This window comes from Cavia porcellus, unplaced genomic scaffold (genome assembly GCF_034190915.1).
Source record: "Cavia porcellus strain 051 isolate PalLab524CR breed Dunkin Hartley unplaced genomic scaffold, mCavPor4.1 scaffold_10, whole genome shotgun sequence".
NCBI lineage: Eukaryota > Metazoa > Chordata > Mammalia > Rodentia > Caviidae > Cavia > Cavia porcellus.
The window spans coordinates 69,771,265-69,793,840 of NW_026947493.1; the positions used below are offsets into that span (position 1 = coordinate 69,771,265).

A 22,576-nucleotide genomic window follows, 5' to 3' on the forward strand; every position below is an offset into this window, starting at 1 on the left:
TGTTAGGGAAATCCTCTACCACTGAGCTACAGCCTTGGTCCTGGAAGGGTATTTAAAGAAAACAATTTAATTTTATTTATTTAATTTTATAATGTTACAGTTTTTTAAAAATACAGAACTTAAAAAAAAAGATATTAGGTAAGATTTCTTTCCAGATGGGATATTTTGCATTTTAAGTAGTTGTCTCTGTACTTTAGTCTAGGTCACAAAGCATAAGATGTAGCAAGAATTTGGGTACATAGCTTAGATTCTTTCCATTTGGTTCATTGAGTTAAGGTTCTCCACCATGAGACGGTAGCTTGGATCACAGGGTTTATAGCATGATGCACCAGTAACGTGGCTACCGGCAGAGGACTGTGTGTCATTGGGTCAGCTTATTATTATCAAGTTTTAGGTTAAGAAAAGAGACTTTTTGGGAAGATGACTTGTTTTGTGTGTGGTAATGCTTGGGGGTGGGGGAAAGCTCGTCACACAGTTAAATAGCATGTGAGAGCTTTCTAGATCACTGAATCTAAGATGCTATTATCAATTTACCCAACAACTGAGCCAGGTACTTTTTTTGTAGAATCAGTAAACAAAAACTACAGGAAAAAAAACAGAGTTTTATGTTGTAGCCTGAGATAGCCAGCATACACACAGTGAGGAATCTTCTCTACAAATGATACCAATTAAATGAAATCATACATATGAATTTAGACAAGCAGCTAGATAATCCTCTTGCAGGATGATTTTTGGAGGGGAAAGGGGAAAGCTAATATGATGATAATTGCACTGGACATTTTTTGAAAGAGAGATTTTATTTGAGCTTTGTTGGCTTAGGAAATCTAACTGCTTTGAACCAAATAGTTCTTTTTTAAACAAGAAGGAAAGGCCCACAGTTACACACTAATTCACTAATACACTAATTTTGGGAACAGTTTGCCTAGCGCTGTGCCTGACACATGGGAAGCATTCTTTAGGAGTTGGAGTTTCTTCCAGAGGTGCACTTAATCTTCAGGGAAAACCTCTCACTGCATAAGGTTAAATTCCAGTTTTCCGTTTTGTACAGAGACCATGTAGGAAAGAAAATGTTGATCTGTTTTCTTGCAGATGCGGGGCAATCAGGTAAATTTCCTTATATGCCTGCTTGTTGTTATTTTTTACATTAAATGACTTGAAACTTGGATACAGCCCATCAGGAACATCAAAATCCAGCTGTTTGTTGAGTTTCCCTGTATGTCGGTCACCAGAACATCCTGACAGTCATAAAGTGTGGCTGTAGAACACAGCAGAGCTGCTCCTGCATCTTGGGCTTCTTCAGGGAGCGCTCATCCTAGGTGGTGACCCAGAACGCCCACTCTGTGATCCAACATTTGTGGTAAATGCCAAATGAACAGCTCAGATTGGAAGGGCTAGAAATCATTGCAGGAGGGGTTCTGTCATCTCCCAGGCCTCAGAGGCTTTCTTCAGAGGCTGCATGGAACACGTGTGATTTCCCCCAGAACTGCCTATAATGAAACATTTGTGTGACAGCCTCAGGCCTTGAACTTCACATCCAAATAGGATCCTACTTTCCTGTAGCCTCCCCCCACCCCAGCACTGAGTTTATTTTCATTATATGCATGCATGAATACTTCAAAGTGATTTCCTTCTTTGTGGAAGGTATGGTTAAGTGTTTTTAAAGAGACTTTATTTAGCATTCTATATAATTCATGACCATAAAAGACACTTGAAACACTTCTCATAAGGGGTTTTATCTCCCATCCCCAGCAATACTGACTAAACCCAGACCCTTCCCACCCACCCAGCAGGGTTCAGCAGGGCTCAGCAGGGCTCCTCATTGGTGTTCTTTCTAAGGCCTTCGATATTATGATACGATATTATGATACGTGAATCAAAGTGAAGGGAGAAAGTCACTGTGGGTGACAGGTATGGCACACTAAGGTAGTCTTCCCAGCCCTGAGCTGTATGACTTCAGACCAAATCATCATCTTGGTTTGCAGTGGGGATGTGGATGATTAGAGGAGACAGTGCTTATAAAACATTTAGTGCAGACTACCCCGCACATCATAAACACTTAAGCCTCTGCTGTAGCTGATCCCTTTGAACCCGAGGTTGAATGGTCTGATGTCATTCTTGTTGTACAACTTTCCAGTACAACAGAAACAGCCCAGAATTAAGTATGAAGAGCTTGGGGCTCCAGTTGGGCCACTAACAAGACCAGGTGACTTTCAGTTGCTCTGTGACTGTGATGGTCTCTTTCTTCATTTTGGAACAGATAGATAATCTTGGTACCTAGGATGAAGCCCTAAAATTATGTGTTTTGGGGGATTGTAGCTAAGCCCAAAGGATTGCTCTTTTATGTACAGAATCAATGGTTTCTCTTATTTTTATTATACACACGTACCACATTGGGCTTAATCCTCGTGCTAAGCCCTAGTTTTTAATCCTGTACCGAAGGCCTAGCTTCAGGACAGATGTCATCTCTGAGTGACTGTATGGGCGAGAAAAATCTTTAGCTATCATTATTTCCTTTATGATGGGTATTAACTAGTAACAAAATAGTCTTCTCAGTCACCAGTGGAAAGATAAGCCAAAGTGTGCTTGGTACTTTGTAATCACTATAAAAGTTAATACACATCTGAGTCTAAATCAAGGCTATATATTCCTTTATCCTGAGAGTCATTGGCATTATTTGGTTTTTTTTTCTCTGATGTAACATAAAATGTACTATACTGTAGGCTGTGTGGGTATTTTTATGTTAAAAGGTTTATTTTCTGCCAGTTTGGGTGTAAGGTGCCTGATGTCTTGAGCTTTCCTTATTTTAAACCATTAGTTTAAAGCATTTGATTTACTTTACAGATAAGCAAAACATCTTTCAAGAAAGATCACAGATTTCTAAGTAACAGATTTTTACACTGAAAGTTTGAACATGGAATTGTTTACTGTAGATTCTGCCTACGTGAGAAAAATAGCCCAAGTACATTTGTTCAGTTGCCTTGTCACAAATTATCTTTACCGAGAAGCTAGATAGTTTGTGATGTTTCTCATGAAAACCAAAGCTTGTGCTTTATCTTTGATGCACAGAATCAATAGTATCTCGTATTTTTATTATAAACGCATAACACATTGGGCTTAATCCTTGTGTTAAGCTCTAGTTTTTATTCATCACATACTGAAGGCCTAGCTCACTATTGCTATGGTCAGTTTTCAGTGGGATTGATATTAGGCAGTTGCAGGATAGAAATTGATGTCACCAGGTTTTCCTGTCTTGGAGTTGGGGTTTGGGTAGAGGAGGTTGCAGCAGCTAACCTAGGAGCCAAGTGAGGCCATAGAGTAAAAGAGCATCTTCCCTTACTGAGGAGTCTCCACGTCACCCTAGAGGGGTGTCTTGGGAGGGGAGCTACGTGATTCTGTTTAACAACAGTTCTGCAGAGAAGGATTGTGAAGGTAAGGAATTGGGCATGGCCAGATCAGGAGATCTTTGTGGTCAGGCCCAGCATGATGAGGGTGCTAAAGTTGTTGGGCCATTGCAGGAGGGGGTGGAGCTGCACAAAACACATCTTGCCTTCCTTCTAAGCACAAAGTTCCCTCCTGAGAATTTGGTCAGCGAAGGCCCCGTGGCACTTGCTTTCCTTGCTGGACGAATCAGGAAGTGGAGCCTCCGTTTCTGTCTGCAGTGGATTCTCTCTGTGGAACCTCGTTGCTTTCCAGGGCTTCCCTCTGCTCCCCTGCATTCACGTCTTGCATCAGCCAGGGCAGAAAGGCCTGAAAGACCAGCTTTGTTTTCCTTCCAACTTGTACTCTGAACCCTGTTAGCCAACAGCATTGGCACCACCTCGCTGCTGTGGTCAGTCCCAAATTAAACAACCCTGTTATGAAAGCCTATACTCAGACCATGGTTTGTGCTTCTGTGCAGTTCTTTCCAGTTGCTTTTGTCCCCTCACTGTGTCCTGTTGAGCAAGTGAGAGTGTGCAGAGCATATATCATCCCCGGGTTTTCTGCACAGTGAGACAGCACATTGGGCTGGTGGAAAAGAATAGTTTCTTTTCATGGTCTTGAAAAGGTGGCAGATCAATTCATTTAAAGGGAATGTTGGTGCAAATGTAATTTATTTCTTTAAGCAAAGTCCTCAGCATAGAGGACTGAGGAGAAGGAGTTTGTCCTGTTTGGGAAAAGTTTGTGTTAGGCTTGGTTTTGGGTTTTTTGGAAGACAGTGGAGGTGTTCTTGGAGAATTATCTGCTAGAAAGTGAAAAGGGCCCTATCACTATTTAATGGGATTCTGTAGAAGATAATGCTAATTCCTCTGGTTCTTGGTGGCCCTGAAATCACAATAGGCGATAACTTCCTTTTAGTTTGATGTCACAATTATTTATACCACACTGAATGACGGAAAAACAGTATTCTTGCTGCTGGGGGCACTCTGGGGCCCCTGTATGGACCATGTGGTAGAGGACACCCTGCTTCTGAGCCCTCCCTCATTGTCACCCAAGCCCAACAGTAACAAGCCTCTCAGTTACCTCCTCAGGAGCCAGTTGTAGTTGGGTGAGGTGGCTTAGATTCTCTGGGAGACATTTTTGGCCTACTTGCTGGTAGCATGACAGATACCTTAATCCAAACAAATGGATCATCTAATGAATAGAAGTTTAATTTACGCATAAGGATTAAGTTTCTTAGTGTTCACCTTTGCCACATCAGATTTCTCTGACAGAGCCAAGGGGAAAATGAGAATCACCCAGAGTTAAGGAAAGGGAAACCAGTTTCTGAAATGTAGATGAAATCTTTCCTTTCAAGAGCCTGAGTTACTTAAGTAGATACTGTGCAAGCTTTGTGGAGGGGGTGTGGGGGAGGTAATCTCCTAGACTTAAAATGCAGAGATTTTAACTGTAGGAATCCTGGGAGTCTTGGAACATCTGTCAACTCTGAAACCTGAGTCAAAGGTGAGTTAAGCCAATTTGGTTTAGGTAATCTCAGCTGACAAATATTTGTTATGTACCCATGCACTTTGAGAGGGACAGAGAGCAAGTGGACACAGGTTATTCAAGCTGGCATCAACAAATTGTTCTCAACAAGGGGCAAGGCAAATGCATGTGAAGCAGTGAGACATAATGGCGAGAATGTGTCTTAAATTGTTCATGTGCTACAAAATCTGAAATAGCAGAGTTTATAACTAGGGGGCATAAAAAAAGTCACGGATTTGACAGCGTCAAGAAAGGAAGGTCCTCTGGTGCGGTTAAGAGGACAAGGTTTGATGTAGCAAGGCCGACTATGGATTTAGGTGGGAGCAGAGTGGTTCAGCACAGTCACTGTTCACTGATCTCCTGCCATATGCCAGGCCCAGTGGTTTGACAGTGGCAGGAGTGGCTGGGCTGAATTAAGGACAAATGAGTTACCATCATACCTGTTTTCCACAGAAGAGTGGTTCTTACAGCTCTCTTGGACCCCCAGATCTGTGGGTGCTCGAGCCTCTTCTATAACATGTCATAGTATTTTCATGCAACCTGCCCACGTCCTCTTGAATCATCTTTGGATTACTTAACACTACCTAACACTATGTAAATGCCACATGTTACACTGTATTGTTTAGGCAGTGACGATAAGAAAAAAATCTCACATGCTCAGTATTGGCTTAGTTTTAAAGAACGTTGTGGCTGTTTAGTCTTCTCTCTCCAGGGAGGTGGCAGTCATACAGGGGCTGAGTTACTGATAAAACCATGGAACTTTAGGGCTCTAAATATGGTTCACGAGCTTTGGGAATATGGTCTGGAATGATGTAGCCTTGGAAACTAGCAGGACAGGACAGCCTCAAAGTGTCTGGCAGAAGGTTCCAGACAGCTTTGCAGTCTGCTAGTGACTCAGGGTGACCTGGCCACGCGATGCCTGTAGGCTGGACTCCTGGAATACGAGTCCCCAAAAGTTGAATCCTCAGAATAGGCTGATGTGATCATTGGAACAGAGTGAGCTCCATACTGCCTTGTTGGCACCATGGCCCGTGCAGAAGTTGGACTCAGATTTGCAAAGCTCCTGCCTCTGGAGCCTGCTTCTGAGAAACCCGAGAGAAGAAAGTACTGCTGTTCCTTCCTTAAAGCTGGACCTGCCCGTCCTCCCGGGAAGGCTCAGCCACAGCAACTGCTGAAACCAAGTTTTATTTTAAGTGGAAATCTCATGAAAAACCAACATAAGCCAGGGAAACATTTTGTATAATTTCTGTTAGGAACAAACATCCAATTTGATCTTTAAAAATAGGACGATAATGACTGCTGCCTATTTCCAAACACCAGCTATGCTTAGGAGCTGCCAGCCTCAGACGCTGCTGGTAAAATATCAATTTACAAAACCATTTTTAAAAACTTCTGCTCAAATTCATGCATGCTACCCTTTGGCAGGATTAAGTTGATTTTAGTACTGTGCTCCTACTAAAGAGCTAGGAAGCTGTGGAACTGGTGTACTTAGTTGATCAATCCTTCTCATATTAACCCTGTGAGTTGCTATTACCAGGTGCCAGTAATTAAGAAAAAAAAAAGCTCTCTTGCGGATGTATCTGTATTTGTCATTAAGGTTCTACTAAGCCTAGAAATGGGTTGGCAGCAAACTCTTGGCCTTGGCAAGTGAGCCCCACAGACCCTGCTGTGTGTATGGCCAACCATGGATCTGGGTCATGACAGAAAGCTCTGTTGACCAGTGCACTCACCTACAGTGATAAAGCTGAGCACAGCCAGATCTGAGCATTGGGTGCTCCTTGATAGGTTCCTCTGGTGATTCTTTAAGCTAAGTGCCGTAATACCTTTGTATGCATCCTCAAGAAAGTGTTAAGTAATTTGGGTGATTTTGTAGCTTTACAGTAAAAGAACCTCCTGATTCCTTTACTGGTGACAAAAGTATAGCCTGAGATACCTGATACCTAGCACCAGGACAACTGAAATTCTGTTAAGTTTAGTGAAGTGGAACGGAATAAGCCCAAGGTGCTTATTCTTTGCTCTGTCTGCATTCTGCTGTGTGGCTGCACAGGCCTCCACCCCCCCCCCCGCCGGGGGGAGGGGGAGGGAATTGGTCTGTGGTCAGCCCTTGTTTTAATCCAAGTTGTCTGAGTGTGCTGAATTCAAGAGGATGGCTGGTCGTGTGGATGCAGAGGAGGGAGGAATGGTCACTGCAGTGTACATCTGAACAGGAAGACAAGTATGTTTCTTAATGTCTCACCACCCTGCATCCTGTGTCCTTCTCTCCTCAGAGAGCAGAGCTGACATCTGATAAAGACATGTACCTCGACAACAGCTCCATTGAAGATGCATCGGGCGTGTACCCTATCGATGACGACGACTATGCCTCTGCCTCGGGCTCAGGTATGGTTAGCTGTTTCTGCACACGGGGATGCCATAACCTGTGTTCAGACATGCAAACGTTGTACCATATTCTAGCTGAAAAGTAGGATGTGTTAACACTGGAGAGCCTTGGTAGCAAAGTGTCCAGGTATGAATTGCAGCTCTCTGCCACTTCCACCATGAAACCTTGAGAAGTTCTTTAACTTTGCTGAGTTTCCGTTTCCTCATTTGTAAAATAGAAAGTAATAATCTTGCAACAGAGCTGTTGTGAGGATTAAAGGAGCTGGACACATTAGCTTTAACTTTTGTTAAGTCTTTCAGAGTAATACCATGGAAACCACTTTTAAAGAAATCTCTCAAACACTAGTTTCATAAAACTGCCCACCCTGTGTGTTAAAGATTACAAATGAGACCCAGAAGCTGTATCCTTTTTATTTCCCTAGTGTATTGCTCAAAAGTAGGAGGGAAAATGTAGTAGCCAAGTAAAAAGCAGGGCAGGATGATCTGCTCAACTTCCTTGGGCTATTATCTCTGTAGTGCTGCATAACAAAGCACCCCAAATTTCAGTGGCTTAGAACAATAGGTATTCATTCACCCCAATATGGAGCAGTTGAGACCTGGTCCTCCTTTCACCACATCGGTGTATGCCAGTGGTCAGCAGGAGGCCGGCTGTGCAGCATGGCTGGTCTTGGCTGGGCTCTGTCCTGTCCCTGTGGAAGCTAAGCAGACTTGGCTGTGGTCTGCACTGTCTGTTACCCTGTGGCTGGCCAGCCATTTGCTCCGTGATCCCAAGGCAGCCAGTAGATGGATACAGATCCTCTTGTGGCCTGAGCTTACAACTTGCCACATCACACCATCTTAGCAAGAGAGAAGGCCAGACCTCTTAGTGGAAGGAGCTGTGATCCTCACATGTTAGAGGATTTGAGACCAAGGAGAAATAAAGAAGCCTGACCAATTTCCAATCTAAGTTACCTGCTATACGTTTCACCTGTGCCAAAACAGTCCCCAAGAATAAAAGAATCTGTGTATATGTTTAATTAATGGGCTGTTCAGGTGCTCAGCAGCATATAACAAGAGTCTTCACTAGATCTTTCTTGGTCAGGGTTTTCATTGTAGGTTCAAAAGATGGTAGAAATTTTGCCAAATGTAGGTATGTGACAGGAGATTGGTCCAGAACAAATTAAAATCTACTGTGTCTTTGGTAGAGATCTAGTCACATATGATACAAGAATATTTTAAGATGGAAAATGGCAAATCTGAGAAGGATAAGAGAGGCTGACCTAGTAATACTGAGCTTACAATGCAACCCTGATGTAAAAATAGCCTGAGTTATTCTTGGGAATGTGATATGTATCACACACGCAGAATGAGTGTGAAAAGTGTTGTTCTCCGTAGCCCACAACTCTATTAATATCTTCCACGCGTGGCACTTTTTTTTAGTGTCTCAAAAGTGCTTTGTAACTGTCATTTTCAAAATGTCCCAGGAGGTCGACAGGGATACTCTTTGCCCCCGTTTCACAGATCTTCGGATCAGAGTTGTTGGGAATCTAGAGAGGTAGGTGGTACAAGTCCTTGTACTGCCAGGCTTTAAGTTTAAAGAAGGCAGGTGTACCATCCTGTTCACTTGCCCCCTGCACTCATCCAGGAGAAAGGCTGGAGCTGGAGTGGTTGTTGGAAATCATGAACCCATTCATCACGTAGATCAAAATGAGGCTTAGAGGTCTAGACTGCTGCACCCTCAGCTCCAGTTTTGGGCAAATGGTTGCTGTGACAAGTTGGAGGACTGTTGTTCTTTTTTGGAAACCACTCTGCTCTTCTGCCTGGGTATTGCATTTCAGCCTCAAGGTAGTGGTGGCTGTCGCTAAGCTTCGTGATACATTTACTGTGTGTCTCCAATCCATATAACAACCCTGTAAGGTTGCATCCTATTATTCCATTTTCCATATGAGGAAATCTAAAGCATGGATGAGGAAGGAACTTGCCTCAGGCCACACTGTCAGAGCCGAAACAGGGACCATGGAGGAGGACTTTAGAGTGTACTCTCTTTCAGGCTTTTTCTGTTTCACCCGTGTCCTCACGCCCCATTCTAGTAGTACCTAGTGTTTCCTCAGGGGTTCCCAGTTCCCTCAGGAAGCAGCAAGACTCCTGGGTTTTGGCCCGTGTGCCACCCAGCCTAACTCCTGTCAGGCTATCTGGTAGGAAAGCTGCTGGCTGGGACGAGAAGATCTGAGACCCAGAAGGTGCTTCCTAGGCAGAGGGCCCATGTTACACATGAGAACTCAGAATGGGCAAAAGCAAACACCAGGACACTGGCAGGCATTTGCCACGTGCCACAGACAATGTCATATTCCTGGAACACAGACCAAACAACCCCATTCCCATGCCTAAGAGACTGAGATTCTAATGACAGAAATGGAGGAATGAGAAATGATGATTGTAATATGTGATGTGTGGCATGAGATAGGAAAGTGCTGTCTGACAAAAATTCAAGAGTTAAATACAGATTTTTGGTCACAGCAGACTGAACAGAACGTTATCTAAACTGATGCTAAATGAATTTGGCATAAACTCACAAGGACAAACAAAGACAATCAAGGACACAGAAGTCATCAAGTTTTGAAAGCTGGGAAGCAGATGGGCTGATGGTAAACAGCCTTGGCAGATGTAAGATGCCTGAGTTAGTTAGTAGTGGGGTGAACTGAGGTGCACCCCAGTCAGCATAGGAGTCCTGGGGGGTGTTAGTGCCTCTGGTGGCTCAGAGAGGAAGTGAGAGTGGTATTGGACTCTGGATGAGTTCATCAAAAGTCTGCCCCAGAAGATCTGAGCACAAGGAGAGTCATGATCCCTAAGAGGGCAACTGGAGGCTTATTATCTGGGGAAAAGCGAGGAGCTTTGGGCTTATGTGAAGCAAGGAAATAAATTGTTAGATTAAGAGTTGTTTAATGTGATTATCTCCAGTTGTCTTCTTCCAGCCAGTTTGCAGAATACTGGCTGGCTGTCCTTTATTCCTTTTATCGTACCATGTCCTGGGTAGAGGATGGGGATTCTCCTTCAAGGGAACTGGACCCAAGAGAAGCAGTGCAGAGATGGTGGCCTTAGGAGCTCCGTCTGAACTAGTGATGCCCACACCACAAAAACATTTCCTGTGTGTCCAAAGCTTCTAGTTAGCTTTTCTCTGTTTAAATAAAAAAGAACCTCTGAAGCTCCCAGGCATTAATAAGTTTGTATCATGAAAGATTAGAAACCTTCCCTAACCTTCATATTGGGACAGGAGAGGAACTCGCAGAAAGAAGAGGACTTTTTAAAAAGATTCTAAGAGAAGAACATAAAATTTGAGTAGATTTATAATAACCAAAGATTGAATTAGTAATCACAAATGTTTCATCAGAAAAGACCAAATACAAAATGACTTCGGTGATGAATTTTACCACGTTTAAAGAATTAACATTAATTCTTCACAAATTCTTCTAAATAATAAGAGGAAGACTTGATTGATCTAGTGATGGTGCTGGGCATTGAATCCAGGACCTTCATAATGAGCTACATCCCACAGCTCTTTTAAAATTTTGAGACAAGGTTCACTAAATGGTGTCTTAGTCTCTGAGACAGAGTACCTTACACACCCACAATTTAAAGTAGGGAGGTTTGTTTTGGCTCAAAGGTTTTAGAAGATTTAGTCCATAGTTGGCTGCCTCTAAGGCAGGAAGGATACAGAGTGGACAGATCTGGTGCAGAAAAGCTTGTCTGGAGACCAGGATGCAGGGCGAAAAAGGAGAACCCAGGGCGGGAGGTGCACCCGTCCACATAGCTGTGAACAGTTCAGTGGACTAATGCACTGAGGAATGTAGCATCCCACAATCCAGCTGCCTTCCAAAGCCCCACCTGTGAGGCTTTAGTGGGGGACATTGTAGATCTGAGCCATTTATTGTGTATAAATTTCTCAGGCTGGGATGGAATTTGACATGCGCCTGCCTCAGTCTCACAGAGGGCTAAGATTACAGATGTTTGCTGCCACACCCAGCTGAGAGGAGAGATTTTAAGTATTTTGTAAAACCAGTATTACTCTCATACCGGCCCTAATTTTGCTCAAGGACAGGTATGGCAGAGATTCTTTTTATGGGAGTTGATCAAATTGGTTGGGTTTAATACAGGCAGCCACACAACTTCTATGTCATATACTCTATTTGCTTGATAAATGACAAGCTCCCAGCACCTTGACAGTTGACAGCAATTAGAAAGATTCATTTGTAAAGGGAGCAGAAAGGGGTGGCCCAAATTTCCAAAAACATGAGTATTCCTGCTTTGTATTAGCCCATCTATCCCCTGATTCCTTTCATACTTGGTAACCTCCTCCTCACCAGTGATTTGAGAATGTGGTTATGTGAGTTTAATCTTCCATTTCTTTCATTCTTAGGCAAGAATAAAAATCCACCACTGCTCCAAAAACTTGTTTTCAAAGAGATAAGATGTTTTAATAGTGAAACAAGAACAGGATACTATAAAATAGGAACATTCAGAAAGCATGAATGAGTTCTTGAGAGAGTGGGCAATCCTGTCAAAAATGAAAAACTTCATGGAAGATGAAAAGATAAAGAATACTTCTTCAGCCATACAACAAACATTCATTAAACACCTAGTGTACAGGGGTCCAGGCACTATTAAAAAACACTTCAGTAAATAAATTTAATAATGCTTTCTCTAGTGATGTGATAATTCTACTTAACCATATTCTTTTATATTTCTGTGTCTCTAAATTTCATTTCTGAAAATATATTCTTTAAAAAGAAATGAGAGTCCTCATAATCCAGTCACCTCCAAATGGTCCACTTCGTACTGTTACATTAGAGTGGCATACAGTGGACAGTAGATGCACAGAAAGGAAACAGCTCCAACCTTGGAGAGCTCGAGGAAGACTTCAGAGAGAGGATGGCGTCCATGCTGAACGAGACAGTAAATGCAGATACAGTCTGATGTGAGCTATTTCAGACTGAGCAGATAGCAGGTGTTTGAGAGAGTTAGGGAGAGGCCATCAGGGTGACTGTCTGCTTTCTAGTTTGGGTAAGGGAGTTAGCCTTTTCATTAAAGATAATAAAACAGTAGTATCTGTGTCCAACTTTAGAAATACGTCCTGCGGGGGATTGTCTACTGTTCAGATCTCTTCTCTCACACAGCTTCTCCCACTCCTACCTCTGTGACTCACATGTGGAACTCCTGTGAAACAGGGAGTCTTGAAAGCCCTTAATTGAAAATTTTCACTTCTCATCAAAATTCTTCTCTTTATAAGAAAATGATTCATCGTAGTAACAAATCAAGCATGTCATGTATCAAACAGATGGGTAGTCAGGCTGATGCAAAAGAGCAGTGTATTTCTAGAGCTATCATTATTGAAGATTTATTTTTATATAACTTATATGCAGAATGCTTCCAGGTAATGCATTATACCTGTGACTGATGCAAAGTCATGCACCCCGTAGTGACTGAACACATGATAGTGGTCCCATAAGATTACAAGGAGCTAAAAAATTCCTGATGCCGAGTGACCTCATAGCTGTCATAATGTCATAGTGCAACACATGACTCCTGTGTTTGTGGTGATTCTAGTGTAAAGAAGCCTGCTGTTCTGTTAATGTATAAAAATACAGCATGCATAATTATGTGCAGTTTCCAATACTTGACAGTGATGATGTTAATATGTTACTGGTTTATGTATTTACTGTACTATGTTTTATCATTATTTAAGAGTGTCCTCCTGTTTTTTTGAAAAACGTTTACTATAAATAATCTGCTATAATTCCAACAGCAGCCTCGCATCGCTTGTGTTACTAGGTCTTTTAATTGCATCACTTCTTGTTCTTGATTTAGTTTTGTACTGTGTTGTTCATCATAGCCTTGGGAGCGGTAGGCTGTACTGTACATGCTCTGTGTGTAGACATCATAGAGCTGAGGTGTGTGGAAGGCTGTGCCATCTAGGTTTATGGAAGGCCATGTTCACACAACGAGATCAGGTATTGTTTTTTCAGTAACCCTGTTGTTAGTGACACATGGCTATATATGCTATTTTGAGATTAAGTTATTTTTTCCCCCACTTTACAGGTGAAGATAATAAGGCACAAATAGTAATTGCCCAAGATTACAGGGCTAACAAATTCTAGAAGTCGATTAATTTAGTTTGCTTTTTAAATGTCAAACCTTGTATTTATCCCAGTATTTCCTGCTAATTCTTCCTTGAAAACATGAGTATATGTGTACTGAAGTTTAAGGAAACAGGTGATATGTTAAGAAATGAACCATAGATATTGTACTCTTGCCAGCATTTTACCTTTTGTTTTCAGACCTGCTTATTTGTGCTTATGATTCTGTGGGAAATACTTGTATTCTTTGGTTTAAAGAATTCAGAGGTATTCATCATTCATTGTTGTCTGAGAGAACAGGTTAGTTTGAGTTATAGGATTTGAGCTTATTCTAAGTTATTACAAACTTGAGAAATGATTAATTTGAAAGCAATATTATACTTGAATCTCAGAAATTCATTAATGCTTTTTTGGTAGAAAGCTGTCCCCTGCCACCAAAGTGCCAAGTTCAGAGTGCCAGATCAGAGCCTGTAATGCCTCAGACACTGTATTAGACTCTTCCTAGAAAAACAGGTCCAAGTCTAGAAATCAGTAGTTATGTGAATGAGTGCATAATCACCAATTTGTAATAAATGAAATTAGGATAAGAAAGACGGTGTTGAAAAGCTGCTTACCAAAGACCTATGAGATAATAGAGAAGGTGTGTCCCTCCTGTCTTGTCTTAAATTACTTTCTTGTTGCTGAGACAAAATACCTAATACTCATTAAAGGAGAAAGGTTTATCTAGCTCACAGTTCATAGAGATTTCAGTCTGGCTGTAAGGCAGGATGGCGTGGCAAAGGAGAAACAGTCCATGTCATGGCAGGCAGGAAGAAGTAAGCCTCCTTTCTTTTTTTTTTTTTTATTTTATCTGTGCTGCAAGCCTATTGGTTGGTGCCACCCCACCCAAAAGGTGGTCTTCCCTCGTAAGTTCATTATCCATACTGGGAGTAATGGTAAACCAGTCAGTGAACTAATCTAGTAATATGTATCCAGTATCACACACCCGTGATTCAGTCACTGCCAAAAGCCCCACTCCTGAGTGTATAAGCATTAGGGGAGAATGGGATCTACATATAAACCATTACAGGTCCAGAGCTGAAATAGGAATTGCTAACTAGTTGAGGGCTTTTTGTAGAAGGGTCGGGACACCATAGCTAGCGCACAGGGACAATAGCGATGTGTTTCAGGAAGTTGGAAAAGGTAGGCCAAGGCTAGACCACACATGGTTGGGTAGAAACATCTTATATTCATCCCAGGATCCTGATACCTGCGTATGAAGAAGGGAGATACGGGGTTTCATGGCAAGATCATAGTGGCTTGGACTAGGGTGGTGTCCTGAAAGGTTAGAAAAGTGTTGGAGTTGAAAGACACTGAGATGATTAAAGCAGTGGGATGGGGACGAAGCATTCCATATGAAAGTAAGGAGGAGAAAGTCAGAAATCTGGGAAAGACAGCATTACAACCACTGCAGCGTAGGTGATATGGAAGGTGGCTACCAGAGGCATGCAGGGAGGCTGGGGGAGAGTTCTATTTTAGACATGTTAGAGGTGTATGACATTTTTGAGTCATTCTAGTGAAAATGTCAAGCAGTCCTTTGGATATATGGGTCTGGATTTGAGAGAGGTGGCAAAAGCTAGTGATGCAAATTGAGTGTAAATGCAAATCTGTTTATGTGGTTGATTGAAGCCATGGTATGGGTGAGGGAGAAAGTATAGGATGAAAAACTGTAATAGACTTGTATCTGTTGGCATTCTAGTAGAGGACAGTAAGGCTGCAGAGGAGATTGAGCATGGTCGAGAAGTAAGGGAAAGCCAAGAAGTTGTAGAAGCCCAAAGAAACAAGGTGTATCAAAGAGATGGCAGTGAGCAGCATCCAGTGGAGATAATGGGAGTATATTAGTCAACTGTCTCTTACTATAACAAAATACCCGAGATAGCCATTTTACAAAAAGGAAATGTTTATTTTGGATCATTGTTTTGGAAGATTCATTCCAGGGTTGGTTTGCTGCTTACTTTTGGGCTTATGGTAAACAGCACATCATAGTAGATGCATGTGCCAGAAATGGCCAAGAAATGGAAAGGAGTCAGAAAGGGACCAGAGCCCTTCAAGTACATGTCTACAATGACTAGATACATGTCTACAATGACTGGATACTTCAAGTACATGTCTACAATGATAAGATTGGATTAGACTCCACCTCTGAACTGCACCGTGAACTAGGGACCAAACTGCTAATGCATGGGCCTTTGGAGGACCCATGTAAACTCATGTAAACCATGGAGGACTCACGTAAACCATCATGAGGAGATTTTATTAGTTGAGTACCCCTGGACAAATGTCATTGGATTGGGCAATTTGAAAGACACTGGTAACCTTAACAGAAAATACCACTAGTTTGATGACTGGGAAGATCTACGTGGGAGGAATGGAGCACAGAGTGGAGAAGACAATGATGACAGGAGCCAGAACCATCCACACCACCATTGGGAAAGTTGGCAGAGAAGCCAGGAGCTCAGTGTGAGAAAAGGAGCTAGCTGTGGGAGAGTTTTTCTTCTTTGTGTTTGGTTTTTATGTTTTTGCAATATGAAAAGGATATTTCAGTGTAGACAGGAAAAAATACAGGCAGAAGAAAGTGAACGTGCAAGGTAAAGATACTATAGAAAAATTGCCAAGCTACTTGTAGAATTCCTTTAACATCGCCTTAACACAGTGAAGACTGCAGGGAAGTTTATGTTGTAAATTCTTAAGTCCTGGTGTTTCGAAAGACCCCAGCTTGGCAGTATCAGCCTTAGACAGTATTGCCTAATAGTGTAAAACTCTGTGTCGTGATTCACGTGCTCAGTTCATCTTTGCTTATTTCCTAGGAGCTGGTGAGGACGTAGAAAATCCAGAGCTGACGACGTCTCGACCATTGCTTCCAAAGGTACTACTCACCAGTGTTGCTCCCAAAGTGGAAACCACGACACTGAAGACACACGACAGGTTGCCTGCTCAGACAAAGGTGTGTTTGGTTTTGCTTACGTTATCATATTATCGTAAATACTCCTCATTTTTTCTGTACAGATCAAACCTTTCAAGAAGCCCTACCTCAAATTATGCAAGGACAAATGGTCTCTTGTATAATGTAAATGCTTCTTTCTTACTCTTTAGGGTCATTTATCTCAATTCCTATTTTTATCTCTCAGGCCTCATTTATGTATGGATATTTCTCACATGGCACTTTTTTTAAGGGTTTAAGGAACAAAACTTTGTATTTATTTGGTTTAAATCAAGAAAAAAATTTCATTTCATAGAGAATGATCCAAGTTAAAACCATTGCGAACTTCATACACGCTGCAACAGGTTATGGGATGAGACTCCAGATCGTGTCTTGAAATGGTCCGAGTCTCAGTTCTTGCAGTTCTTCCCTCGGTGGTATGTAAATTTGGACCTCTTTCTGCGATGATGATGTAGCTGGGCACAGCTATATTTATTCTGAGAGCTGGCGTCTTAAGAATGAGACTGTTGGCTTTAGAACAGAACAAAGTTACTGGCTAATGAAAACTATGAGCTCATGATTTTGGCCTGAGCATTATATTGCAATTAGTTGATTATCCACTAATAGGGAAACTAAGTTGAAAAAGGGGTATTAAAAGCTTAGAGAAGGCCTCAGGTTTCAAGCCCCAGATCCAGTCAAATTTCTTAAGTCATTAAGAGGATTAAATGTAAGTGTGCAGTGTGGCACCTAGAGTGAGTAAGCATTTTGGAAATGTTGATTGAATTTGGTGGAGCAGAAGGGACCCAAGCCAGTCTTCTGAACGAGCATGTGTAGAAATAGCTGCAGTGGTAGACTTTGCAGATCCTTCAGGGATGGCACAGTGCTTACGAAAACTTAAAAATACGAGAATCCCGTTGGGAGCTTACCCATCTGTAGATTAGAAATAAGATTCTTCTAAACTTTCACAACAGACAGGCCGTGGAAGGCTTCCTCATGCAAGTAGTGACATATCTACTCTGGAGTAAGAAGTAGCCCTTGCAGGTGGACGCAGAAGTGGGATTTTGGCCCTTAGCAGAGTACTCATCCTTTTCCTCTGTTGTCGCAGTGTACGTCGTAGGACGGAGAATAGCATAGCTGCGTGGCTTTCTGTGGATGTGGAGCATCAGAGATCCACCCTCTGTGGTTAAAGTACTTCCTGAAGGGTTAGCAGGGGTCAGTTGCTAGTACTGGCTAACTGCCTTCAGCAGCCAGGCACTGGGAGGGCAGGGCGAAATTCCTTTTGACGGAGGCAGATGGACTTCACGTGTTCTAGCTCATGCATGGTAGCTGCTCCATCATTCTCTTAAGTTGAATGAACACAAGGAAGGAAGAAAGGAAGAGTAGGTACAATTGATGGTAGGACAGTTGAACACCACAGAGCAGGTGTTCCTTATCCACTGTGACCTTTATGACACTTGTACTTAACTCCTTCCCAAAACTGAATCTCTTGAAGTCAGTGACCATTAAACCACAGTAACTTGAGACAAGAAACCCTCCTGGGTCAGGTTTGGCTTTTGGTGGTAGAGTGGTATCCTGACCAGAACCTAATTTGGCATAGATTTCTGGTCTGTTGACAAAAAAAATAAATTGCAAATTGATTTAAGTTTGACTTGGATAAGTAATTGCGTCAAATTGAGATAAACAATGTAATCATTTGACAGATGAGTCTAGGGACTAAATTTCACAGAACATTTTTAATATATTTATATTCTTACTATTATTTATAGTTAGTGTGACAATAAAAATTCATCCAATGGGAGATGTATTCACTATGTGTCAAATGCTGATCTAGTCACTGATAATGGCAATATTATGAATAAGAATACTAAGAATGATTTAGTCTTCTATTTTGTGGTTACACGGCGCAGCTGTATTAAACATTGCCTCTAGGATATCATTAGTGCAGACTTTGCTTTTGAATGAGTCTCGCAGTGGCATTAATGTCATTGTTACAGATATTGTATCTAGTTTGTTATAAATTTATGTGGCTAAAATGTAAAAAACAAGCAGTTATTTGTTTATGCAAAGAATCTCTTGTAAACTTCTGCTCCATTCAATTTCCATGGTATCCAAATAGCCAAGTGTGGTGTAACAGAACTCTAATTGGCTTCATTTAATTATCTCTGCTGTCTTTCTCATAATTTTATTTTGCACATATGCAAGAGATATAGCAATTAGATTCTATACTTTGAAATGGTTTCTTCTTCAAGCCTGTGTTTCTATATAGTAAGACTGTAAATTTAAAAGAAAAGGACGTTCCATCCAGAGCAACTTGAGGCTGATAAAGTATGTTTATAAGTGCACAAGACTCCAGTGCACAAGACTCCAGTGCTGTGGAGATTTTTCATCCCCACACACTCAGATCCTGGAATGCATATTTTATTTTTTTGCTTCCTACTGTATCCAAAGTTTGGTCAGAGAGAACTGAACAAGTCAGCTCTTGTTAGATGACTTCAGGAACTCAAAATTCTTATGATTTATCATAATGAGATACAGATAAAGATAAAGTAGATTAAACTTATTGTTTCATATTGTAGTAGCTACTATATCTGTCTGATTTCCCACAGAGCCTATTTAATTCTGTCTGAGACACAACTCTTACCTGCTTACTTGAGTTTTCTCCTCCTCCCTAACTTCTACTAGAAAAACAGAATTGATACACAGTGAGAAGTTCCTAGATTAGGACTCAGATAATTGATTCTCTTATGGATTGAGGTACTTGTTCTTTGTACCAGGTGTCACCTGTTATTTTCCATGAGACGAAAGTGGAGAAAATTTGGGCAAAAGATGGTCAATGAGCTTCTTTCTTCTGCTCTGCTTTGGTACAGGCAGGCCTGGGCAAACCATGCCTACTGTCTGCTGTCACAGCAATACAGAAAACCATGAAGTTTGTGTTCAGGTTGACTCACAGTGAAATGATAATGTCATTTTGGTTCTGTATTTTGTAAATTTTGTAAAGGTTATAAAGGTTAAAGTTCAGGCAGTAGAGATTTTCCTTATGGCTTGGAAAGGAAAGAGGGTCACTATCACACTGTATCACATATCATCTTCAGGGGAAGCTTGGTGTGTTCTGACCCTGAGACAGAGATCTTACCACTGATCTTACATCCCATAAAGTTCCAATGGACCCTTGTCTAGCTGTGGTCCTTGCTAAAAATGAGAATGACTTTGAGGCAGCCTGAAAAGGTGAGGTCTCTTTTTTGGTACTTTAACCCTGGAGACTTAAGTAGCAGGCTACCATTTTGGTTGAATCCCAGTCTTCAGAAAGCAACCCTTTGACTCTCCCATATATGTTAGAATCTGTAAAGTCCTGATGAAGATGATTGTTGTTTGGAGTAGTAGAGTTAAAAAAGATTTATTGTCTGTCTTTATTGCCCAGTGGAATTGACAGTGTTTTTTGGTGATGCTTATCAATGGGAACGTCATCATAATAGAGAATAGCAATTCATTTGAACTAAATTTCTGTAAACTAGGGGTTCTGGGACCATAGACTCACTGAGGAAACTTGAAACAACACTAAAAGTCAGGGTCGGTTCCCACCCCAGACTAATTGAAGCTGAATCTGTAGTCAGAGGGCCTGTTTTATAGTGCTCTTCAGAAACTTCAGATTTCATTGTATGCTTGAGGATTCTTGGCCTGTGATGGGGCTGAATTTTAGGCAACAGGATTCCTGTGTAGCATAGCAAAATGTCAAGTATGTTAGGTTTCAGAGGGGCAGATGATCAGAATGTTTCATTAAGGACAGTGGGTGATGATAAAAGTGAGAAAAATCTGATTTGGGGATAGAACAGCTGCTATGACTGAAGAATGGATATTGACTGTCAATCTTAGCTAGCAAGAGGCTGTGGAGGTGGCCCATTGTGGTTTACCAGGGTGTTAGGATTCGGGCTGGGAAAGACTGGAAACTCCCTAGGATGTGCAGTTCTGAGGATATTGAGGAACTTGAACAGGATGTGCTTCCTACATGGAGGTGTGGAGATGGGAACCCAAGGTAGGAGTTTAATTCAAAAGACCGAGTAGGCCAGTCCACATCACTGTGACTAGGAGAAACTACAACTTGAAATGTGCCTCAGGAAATGAGCAACAGGAATGCCTCCGTTCATGAATGCTTCTGTTTCCAAACCAGTTAGTTCACAAACAAAAGCATTAGACAAAAATATCCTTCTGTTCACAAACTCTGCATTGAGTGACAAACAGGACCATGGCCATCTTCCCCACACAGGCGTGGCCATTGTCTCCCAAATCATAAAACAAATCAAGTTTGTAAACTGAGATAGCACTGTAGTAAGTTTTGAATCTTTCCCCAAGATATGGTACCAATAGTGAAAATAGAAGTGAATGTGGCTCTGGTTTGGCAGTAGATTACTTTTTTAAAATTGACGAGTAGACTTCACAGAGATAAAGATTAAATGTTGGCGTTCTATAGGCCGACTGGGAACAGGGGAGTGATAATTAGTACAGTGCGCTTATTTTCAGCAATGTGTAATGTACAGGAACCTGAGACTGTCCTTCAGTAGATGAGGAAACTGAGGTCTAGAGAACTGGAGTGACTCGGTCAGAGTCCCACGGGCACTACTTTGAGAACCCAGGCAATCTGAAGTCCTATTTCAGGCTTCACTGAAGAGTCAAGTTTAAGTTAAGGGGAAAATATTAGAGAGCAGGGCAGTGGGCTTCTCCTCAAGGACTGGGAGCAGGGAGAGCCCCCTTAGAAATGAGAAGGATGTGAAAGGGAGTTGTCCTTAGAGAGCCCTTGGTAGCAAAGACCTAAAGGAATAGGAGAATCTGGGTTGATGATGCTGTTGGGTTGGAAGAGCTGAAGTCACAGAGTGGTGAGATAGTAGAGGTTTTAGGAAATGTCAATGGAAACACTTAACCATGTCATTAAAATTACGAATTCTCTGGATGTCTGTCTTGCCTGTTTACATGATGTATATTATGCAGAGCCATGAAAGACATGAATCCATCATGTGCCTTACTCACTGAGATAAACATTGAGCCAAGTATTATTCTGAGTACTTCCTAGACTCATTGTTTAAAAAAAAAGAGAGAACTTTGGAATATACTCGTTTATTTCTACCTTCCACACATTTCCAAAAAATTAATACAGTGCTTTTGTTTTCTCCCATATCAGTCTCCTGAAGAAATTGATAAAGGGGAAGTTCACCTCTCCGACACAGAAAAGAAAATGAACCCAGCTGAAGAGAATAAAAATGTGTATACTGAGAAGCACTCAGACAACCTGTTCAAACGCACAGAAGTCCTAGCAGGTGAATATCTGGCTGGTGGTCAGTGGGAGGGTGCCTGAGAGGGCTTGGTTTGTCTAAGGAGGGTACACCCGGGCGTAGCAAAGCTTGCTGCATATCACCTCTCTGCTGGAAGCAGTCTAGAGAGCCTTTTATGCTGGAGTGAGAAGCTAGGGCGCAGCTTCATCTTTATTTTCTGCTAGCTCCTTCAGCTTAGCCCTCAGCCAGCCATTGACTAGGTGCCAAAGATATAGAACAGCCTCAAAGAGTAATCTGAATTGGCCCAGAATGTCCAGAACAGCTGGGCTTGTGGGACTGGCAGAGTGTAAAGATCATCCTTGCTCCAAGTCACCCCTGATTTCAAAGCAAAACTTTGAAAACCTTCTCTTTGTGGGGAGGGCAGTTTGTACAAGTATTGCTCAGTTCTCCAAAGTCCAAGACTTTTGGGTGCTGGGGTGGGGTGGGGGCTTCACTGGGGACTGAACCAGGGCTTCCTGCATGCTATGCAACTCATCAATGAGCATCATTCCCAACTTTTTTTATCTTTTACTTTGAGATAGGATCTCCCTAAATTGTCCAAAATGCCCTGAACCTTTCAATCCTCTGGCATCAGCCTGCTGAGTAGCAGAGATTTCAGGCATGTGTGACCATATTTAGCTCAAAATCCAAAGCTTTTGGAATGTCAACATGATGCCACAGTGGAAAATTCCACAGCTGACCTTACATCATGGGTTACAGTCAGAATGCAGGCAGACAACAAACTTTGATTTAAAATATTATACGTAAGATTTCCTTTAGGCAGTATACTTAAGGGGTTAAGCATAAATTAATTTCAGTTTTACACTTAGATCCCATCCCCAAGGTATATCTCATTATTTCTCTGCAGATACCCCAAACTCCAAAAA

The 22,576-nt window shown here is 41.8% G+C and overlaps 1 protein-coding gene across 1 annotated transcript in view; it reads left to right on the forward strand.

Annotated features, from left to right (window-relative positions):
- The window catches only part of Sdc2 (syndecan 2), a 99,149-nt gene that overhangs the window by 73,770 nt on the left and 2,803 nt on the right, over positions 1-22,576 (forward strand). Inside the window, exons 2-4 of the mRNA XM_003479903.5 lie at positions 7,209-7,320; positions 16,277-16,413; positions 21,560-21,695. Of these exons, the coding sequence (XP_003479951.1) occupies positions 7,209-7,320; positions 16,277-16,413; positions 21,560-21,695 (385 nt within the window). The remainder of the gene's footprint in view (positions 1-7,208; positions 7,321-16,276; positions 16,414-21,559; positions 21,696-22,576) is intronic.